At 33.8% G+C, this 9,230-nt stretch overlaps 1 protein-coding gene across 1 annotated transcript; it reads right to left on the reverse strand.

Moving 5' to 3' along the window:
* Window positions 1-1,803: 1,803 nt before the first annotated feature.
* Window positions 1,804-8,188, reverse strand: LOC131873286 (glucan endo-1,3-beta-glucosidase-like). The gene is made up of 3 exons (XM_059216278.1): window positions 7,543-8,188; window positions 5,807-6,002; window positions 1,804-2,134 (listed from the first exon to the last, which is right to left on the reverse strand). Exons 1-3 carry the CDS (start codon window positions 8,186-8,188, stop codon window positions 1,804-1,806), a joined length of 1,173 nt encoding a protein of 390 aa, XP_059072261.1.
* Window positions 8,189-9,230: the final 1,042 nt, after the last annotated feature.

Raw genomic sequence — 9,230 nt, forward strand, 5'->3', positions numbered from 1 at the left:
CAAATTTAAATTGTGAAAGTAAAGTAAAATTCATTATCTCACCTCTCAAATTATCTTCATATGCTTTACTTATTTTCCTCTAATAAATGTTGCTTCAAATTCTTGTCTATCTTGGAGAAACTTTGACTTGAAGTTAGACTTACACTAAAATTAAAAGAGGTGCTACATTATTGACTTGTAGTGCCAAAAACTAAAATATTAGTGGATTTAACTCATTCAGATTATTATCATTGAGACTATCATTAAAAATAGATTTTGACTTCTCAACATGTCTTTCTTGATGTCTCTAAACTCTTCTTGCATCAAAAATCACATCACTTGACACAGCCATACTATTACTAAGAGGATTTCACAACCTAAACTCTCCCTTCATCAAAAGATAACATATCTTGACACAAAAATACTATTCGTGAGAGGATTAGACAACCTATAGTCCTCAATTTGTTCACCATACCAAACAAAAATGTATGATTGACTTTTTTGGATCTAAATTTATTCCTTTTGACCAACTACATGAACACAAACTTCAAAATAATTAGCACTATTCTTTCTCTCATTCTAGGCTTCATAAGGTGTCATGGCAAGTGCACTAGTGAGATTTTATTTGAGAATATTCACTACTATAGAATCTACTTTAGCCCAAAAAGAAAATGCTCAATCTCTTGGTTTGAAATATAACCCTTATCATTTTCACCATTGTATGATTCTCCCTTTCAATGATGTCATTTTTTTGAGGTGTGTAAGAAATAGTGAGTTGTCTTTAGATGTCACTAAGATTACAATAATCCGTCAAATCTCTTGAACAAAATTACACTCTATGATTGGTCCTTAAGACCTTTTTTTTATCATCATTTTCATTTTCCGCGAGGACTTTAAGATTGTTGAATACATCAAAGGCTTGATTATTTTGGTCTTAAAAAAAATTAAAACAAACACTTTCAAGAATAATCAATAAAGTATATCAAAATGAACTAACTAAAGTTGATAATGGATGCTCCATGTGCATTGCTTTCTAAAAATTTCTCTTCTCCATGTAAAAAACAAACATTTAAAAATTGATGTTCATTGTATCTAAGATCTTGTTCAAGCTCATGTTTTTCATCTGGATTATTATTTTAGTAATGAGACATGTTCACTATGAACATGATACAAACCAACTCCATAGAATACTTGATATGATAAAGGTAAACATAAAAAAGAATGGTAATATAATGTTCTCACCTCTTTTATATTTCCTCTCGATGTATATTTTATTCTAACCAATCTTAAGAATTTAAAAAAAAAAATTGTCTAAATTTTTCCATATTTTAAAATTGATCTATTATTAAAAATCTTCAGATACTTCTTTTAGGTTTTTTTTTTTTTTAATGTTAATAAAGAACGAATCAATCATCAACTAAAAACTAGAGTTAGATTGTGGTCAGGATTTGTAAATGGAAATTTAAATTTTTAATCTAAATTAATTCAATAAATTGTGCTCTAGCAGTGCTCTGTTCACCTATGTTTTGGAGGTGCTTGTGACAATTCAAGTTAAAAAATTATTTTTCTAGACTACTATTAGATATATATACACCACTTTTAAATCCCTGGAACTTTCAGGTGAGCTGAACACAGGGTAGACAGGAGTTTTGTTGGTTTCAAACAGACCAAAATATTGTCCATAGCAGATATAAAAGGCTACCCGATTTCAGTTATCACACTTGGAATATTGTCCATAGCAGATATAAAAGTGTCGACTTTAGCGTCGAACAAGTTGTTATACATTAGATGCCATCAGTCACCACAGTGCTTGTCTGCAAAAATTCAATCTCTGTTGTATTTGTAGCTAAAGTATGGATAGACACTGGCCAGGAAAGGAGGGTATTTATCTGACAAAAACTTAAGTATGGCACTCATATTCTCACCAAATGTTCCCTTGGAGGGAGGAAATGAATTGTACAGCACGGACGTTGCGTGTCGTGTAGAGACCTTGATGTCGTTCTGCAAATTGGCGTTACTCAATGCCTTCTGAATATTGTTCATAGCAGGCACGAGATATGAAACGTATGCTCTGTTTGCAAAAACCTCGTTTTCCACTGCAATGTATTTGATGTGGACAGGACAGAATGGTTTAATGTTGTCATTCACCCGTTCGCTACATCCTGGTCACCTGCAATCGTTTTAAGCTCAGTGTTGTCAACTCCCACAATCACTTCTCTTCAAGAATTCTTCAGGGCCTCCAGCGCGGCTTGATTTGCTTGGTATAATCTCACCTTTTCTATATTGTTTGACTGCAACAGATTCACCACCTCATCGTGAGAAGGCAAATTGTCTGAAAGCATTCCATAGCATACTCCTATCTTTGCACCATCTGCTAGACATTAAAAGAAAGGATTTATGCGTGAATATTAAGAGATTTTATTAACATGAGATAAATACATTTTACTTTCAACACAACAAAATTTAGTTTATTTCAATTGAATTTTTAAAGAAAATATATGGAGTTTTATTAACAGGTCATTTTAATAAACTATTAATGCTAAACTATTGGGCAATGTCTTTAAGTTTTCAAGGAATGTCTTTTTTATGTTGGCATTAACTGGTTCTTTTTCTATTTGCTGTCCATTATTCTTATTAATGAATATTTTTTTTCTATAGTCTCTGATTGATTCTGTAACAGAAATAGGATCCAACTTTCCTTTAGGATCCTAATTTTCCTTTTTATCTAATAAAAAACATAAAATATCTCCAAACTATAAGAGCAAACTAGCAACCAATAGTAGCCACCTGACAGTATTGCAAAACAAGCACAGCAGTTAGCACTCCCAAAACACATCAGGGCAAATAGTGAAACCATCCAACGGGCCATTCTCATGGTAGGTGGAGCTGTCAATCGGCAATTATACGACCTAGTATAAACTCCATTGATCGAAACTGCAACCTGAACCAATTCCATTGAGGGAATAATTTGTACCACTGCCTCACCAAACCCATGACTTTATAACCTTCACCTTGATCCACACTACCCTAAACAGGTTATCATTTTCCAATAGAGGCGTTGTATTGTGTTGATACTAGTAAGTTACTGTATCCCTGTACTTTTATTTTTATAATACAATTGCCCTGACAAATTTTCTCTGGCGTCTGCATCTTCTGAAGATATGATCGATGCATTGGAGATGAGATTTCTGTGTTGGATTGGAGATTGGATTGCTGCGTTGGAGATCATGATAGTGATGCCGAGTCAAAGATCATATCTTTTTAGTTTTTTATCTTGTTTTTAGTTTTTTAATTTTATGCTTTAATAAATCAGCAGTTTGCAAACTGCTATAATAAGGCTTTGTTTTTAGTTTTTTGAGTTGTCTTAGGAAATGAATCATCTGTAAAACAATTCAATATTATTGTAATTTACACATTCAATTTTCCGAATATAATCGTTCAACTCAGTTTTGAGTAAAGTTAGTTTTTGATATGCAATAATGAAGGAAATGAAGCAGAACATGATACAAAAACAGAGTATGGAGAAAACAGAGCAGCACACAAGAAAGACAAATTTTTATTTATCAGACCATATTTTCCTTCTTCCATTCATCTCACAAAATGATTACAAAATGCCTCTTTTAATGGAGGTCTTAGATGTTTCTAGAATGGGCAGAGGTAGCTGGAAACTTCCAGAATTTTGCATATAAAATAATGTTTTAAGACTATAGATGGTACGGCGGACAGGTTGGAGTAGATGTAAGTCCTGCTAATTCTGTAAACATTTGTGCATACGGAGCATGTGGATGGGGTAGGTGAGATTAGAGTCCAACACTCCCCCTTAATCTCAACTACCAATATTCTATCCATTCTTTTGTTCTTTCCAGCTTTCTTCAACTATCTTTCCTTTTTGTCTGTGATCTCTTCTTTGGTTTTCTTACTAACTGGTTGTTGCTACAGCTACTGCATTTTTCAGCATTCACAATGTGTTCTCTTTAACTGATATCCTCCTCTGATTTTCTGATTTCTTTCATCAACTTCTCTTTCTTTCTTGTCCTCCAATTTTCTTCAACTGCTGCTGTAGTCTCTCAATCTCTTTGATTTGAAGTCTTCAAAACATCATACAATCAGTAGTTGCCTTGCTAGACAATGGTTTCTTTTGGCTAAAAACATTTTTAATCCCTTTTGGACATTCAAAGCTTTCATTACTTCTATTGTTCTTCACATATGAACATTTGTACAATCTTTTGAACATACCTGTGAGTTTTTGCCAACTAGGTCCATAGGTCCATCCACAATCCATTTTTATACAACCTGGTATTGATTCTTTCTTCCAACACATTTTTTCAGAATGATTTCTTAAACCACAAATTTTACATGGATGTAAGTCCCAACACATTTCTTTTGTGTGTCCTTCTCTATTGCAATGAGAACACCTAATACAATGGCTTTTATGCGTTGTTTTGCTTGAACTAGTAGCATCATTTTCTTTTCTTGGGACATATCCAAGACCTTCATACTTTGGCCTCATTATAGGCTCAATAGGCTCTCTAATTCTTTGTTCTTGTTTTCCCAATCCTTGACCTTTATAACCCATTTTCTTCATGATTTTTAAACCAATATTCTTATCATCACAACTAACATAATGTGTAAACACATTCTCATCTTCTTTCTTGCATTCTTTATCACAAACAGTTTCAACTAAATCACCTTCACTAAATGATGAACACAAATCTTTTGTGTCACATGAAGCATTACTAACTAGTGGTTTTAACTTCAAACATTCATTCTCTTGTTTCAAATTTAAGAGTTCCCTTTTCTGTAAATTGTTTTCTTCTTCTAACCTTTTTGACATTTCTTCCAAATCATCAAACTTCCTTTTGACATCATCAAATAACTGTAATTTCTCTTCTAATTCCTTATTTTTATCTTTGACTTCATTCAGTTCTTTTTCAAGATTATAATTTTCATCTAACAATTCACATTTTTCCATTTGCTTCTCTTTTAAAAGACATATCATTTCTGAAATTTTCTTATTACATTCCTTCAATTCTTCTTTTAAATCATTTGTTTTCTCTTTCTTTACTCTATCAACTTTTCCCATTAAAACAAAAGAAATTTAAAGTTACCTTGTTTGATACTTGACTATGTTTTTGCTGCTGCAAATCGCCTCTTTTAAACAACTTCATGCACCTTCACAATCTTTGAATAGAAATTTTCCCTTTTACTAGTAAATCGCCTTCTTCAAAGATTGGTGTCTTGAGTTCAGCTTCTTTCTATGGCAACCCCCTTTCCATCAAAGATGCAGCCTTCTCTCACTTTTCTAAAGACAACCTCATATTACATGCTGCCAGTAGAGTTCTACTAAATATAGGATTTTTCAAACACAAGCCTCTCAAAGGGAGCAAACACAAACTCAAAGGAGCAAACACAAATGGATACCAGTGCTACCATTACTATATGCATGGTGACCATTATCTCTTAACAATCTCTTTGAACTCATTCAAACACAAGTACTATGACATTCTCACTGTGGAATGGGCAAACATATGCGATGGACTCCAAGCTTCAGCTTCTTCCTTGCTAGGTTGCTTCAAACTCTTCAAAAAATGCCAGTATTTCTTTTGTTCTCCCAGCGGTGACTAAGTCAACTCAGGTCTTAATCTTTTGTTATCCTCCGTATGCTAGTGGTCAAACATTGAGAACTCCATTGTTCTCCAATCGACTTAATATCCTTTCTCGACTGAATAGCAGCTTTACACAAATCTGATCGATTCTCCTTCCAAGTGGCAACTTCAGTAACCTGCCTTCTATGGTAGTGGCTTCTCTTTTTCTTCTCACAAATTACCTGTGATGCCATCCTTTAAGTTGCAGCTTCTTAGTCTCTATTTTCTGCAGCATTTCTACTTTTTCTTCAACATTTTTGCACTCCAATGAATCACCTTCTGTGGTAGCGGCTAGATCTCCTTCTATAGCTGTCTTTCTCTTTCTACAATTGGAGGCCTTGTCTTCAGACCTGCATTCTTCTTCTACCTTTGGCCTCCCTGGATTTTACTATTGCTTAAAACAGCTAAGAACTATCCTTAGGCATCCTCAATTCCCAGCTAACACAATCGACCGGGCTCTGATACCATTGAAGGAAATGAAGCAGAACATGATACAAAAACAGAGTAAGGAGAAAACAGAGCAGCACACAAGAAAGACAAATTTTTATTTATCAGACCATATTTTCCTTCTTCCATTCATATCACAAAATGATTACAAAATGCCTCTTTTAATGGAGGTCTTAGATGTTTCTAGAATAGGCAGAGGTAGCTGGAAACTTCCAGAATTTTGCATATAAAATAATGTTTTAAGACTATAGATGGTACGGTGGACAGGTTGGAGTAGATGTAAGTCCTGCTAATTCTGTAAACATTTGTGCATATGGAGCATGTGGATGGGGTAGGTGAGATTAGACTCCAACAAATAATAAGATATGCAGAGTTTCTCAGCTTAATATTTCTTTTAATCTAGTTAGTTTTTTTATATAAAATACTAAGATAAGCAGATTTTCTTAGCTGAATATTTCTTTCAGTATTTTGGGAGTATTGTTTGAATTATCATAATCTTTCATCTTCAGCATTAATTTCTAAATCATAGCATCTATAGCTTTTATATCAACCTCATACTCAACCACAGGCTCCTTGCCCTTTACTCCTGGTGTCAAAGGGCTTGTCTGGAAACCCGCATTATCCTTGTCCTCAACATCTATTTTCAACAGGATAGTGCATCAAGATAGTAAGGAAACTTTCATGCACAACTGTATCACCCACTGCCACTTTCAACATTCTTAGAAAATCATCCATAATGGTGCCTCTTGATATACCCATCCTGCCCATCATAAACTTACATGCTCCAATCCGAATGTCTAAACATTGATTGCCCACAAGAAGGAAGATGATAAATGTTGCATAAGCAATGATACAAAACTGCCTTAAGAACCGCTGCCAGTTATAGCACAATCAATTCTTCTGGAGGCTTTGAGATGCCAAATGGGATGGCCAAAAACACAACCTAGCCTTAAAGTTTTTGAGCATAAGCTAATAGTTCAGAGCTCAATGAGGCCAATCTTCCACCTTCCTACTTTCCAAATAAGATATATCCTGTAAGATTCACTCCTCCATTTGTCATGTGATCCGGTATCCCATTCTGTGTTAGGAGCCTCTGTTTTTTAAGTTTGCAGAGGGATTATATTGAGGGTGGGATTGGAATGTTTTCCAACACTTAATTTAGATTCCCGTGAACAAATTTAAGAATAATCTTTTGAGGGAAAATTTCTTATTCAAGTACTATTTTCTTAAAATAATTCAATCAAATTATTTAGCAATATTGTTGTTAAGAAAACTAATGGAACTACCAACATTTGAAACTTTAAACTTGCCCAATACTAAATAATTCATTGTACTATTAACAAAAACAATTTTAGATGTAGTATTCAACTTTTTAAAAAATTTATGGTTTTCTTTTGAGATACAAAGAAGGAATCAATCATTTGCTAGATTACTGTTAGATATATATACACCACTTTTAAATCCCTGGAACTTTCAGGTGAGCTGAGCGGAGGGTAAACAGAACTTTCAGCTAGGAAGTCCATAGGGTAGACAGGAATTTTAGTGGTATCAAACAGACCAAAATGGCGCGCCTCAGACCCAGTCTTCTGATTCTCATTGAACAGTGTAAAAATATATGTCTCAATTGTCGTTCCAGGTCTCTTTGGTGTTCCTGCATTTGACAAAACATGCTTGATGAGATTGTTGTTGTAAGTTCGGGCATTGTCCACAGTAGCCACGGCATTGCCTTCAGTGGGCCACCCACTTTCAGTTATTACAATTGGAATATTGGAATGTCCCAGCTTTTCCATAGCAGATATAAAAGCGTCCACAAAAACGTCGAACAAGTTGTTATACATTAAATTGCCATCAGTCACCACAGTATTTGTCGATCTAAACAGCGAATAGTCTGCAGAAGTTGAACCTGCGGAGTTTTTGTAGCTGAAGTATGGATAGACGTGGGCCATGAAAGTGGAGCCATTATCTGATAGAAAGTTAAGGATAGCACTCATATCCTCACCAAATGTTCCCTCAGACGGAGGAAATGAGTTGTTCAACACGGACGTTGGGTATGGTGTGGAGACCTTGATGTTGTTCTGCAGATCAGCCTTCTTCAATGCCCTCTGAATGTTTTCCATTGTATATGGTGAAAATCGATAACAATAATGACAATATTGAAAGGCTAAATGAATTCAACCACAAAATCCTAGCCTAACAACAACAAAGATCCACCATAACATATGAAGATTACCTAAGACAATGCAAATCAAATGAAATCACAAAGATTATACCATCACATGTCCAATAGGGTTTGGATCTCCATTTTTTCTATCTCCATTGATCTTGCTTGATGTATTTGCTCTTAGATTTTATGTGCACAAGAGCTCAACAAAGAATGGAATGTGGTTGCAAGTAGGATCGCATATGCCAAGTAGTCAATTGATCAAGTAGTTAGGGTTTAATAATGAAGAAAACATCTCCTTATATAGAAGACACAATATGAAATGGAGGGATAAGATTGAGAGGTGTAAAAGGAGGTCGGCTATGATTAGAGGGTAGGTAAAGAAAATAATAAAATAATGAAAGGGTAGGTACTGTAGGAATTAAGAGATGAATGACATGTGTCATGGATAGAAAAGGCTAATGAATTAATTAAATAAATAAAGATTTATTTAATTAATAGGAGGAAGTGAGATCAATTAAATAAATAAGATATTTATTTAATTTAGGAAAAGGATAATTTAAATAAATAAATGTATTTATTTAAATGAGAAATAAGGCTAGAAGAGGATAAACGAATTAATTAAATAAATAAAGATTTATTTAATTAATAGAAGAATTAGGCTTAGATAATTAAATAAATAAAATTTATTTATTTAGATTGGACAATTTTGGGTGTCTACACATATAATAAAAATTAAACCAACCTCTCAATTATTACTTTTAGAGATCTATGTTTGTAATAATCTTCTATACTGTAACAGGAATAGAACTCTAATTTCTCTTTTTAATCTAATGAAAAAAATATAATATCTGTAAGATTAAATTGAGACCCAATAGTAGCCATCGCATAAAATTGCAAAACAACCACAAAACTACCAAAACACATTAGGGCAATTGTGAAACACAATCATTTCCTCTAGAGGCTTTGACATGTCAAATTGGATGACCAAAAACATA

This window comes from Cryptomeria japonica, unplaced genomic scaffold (genome assembly GCF_030272615.1).
Source record: "Cryptomeria japonica unplaced genomic scaffold, Sugi_1.0 HiC_scaffold_1396, whole genome shotgun sequence".
NCBI classification, from domain to species: domain Eukaryota; kingdom Viridiplantae; phylum Streptophyta; class Pinopsida; order Cupressales; family Cupressaceae; genus Cryptomeria; species Cryptomeria japonica.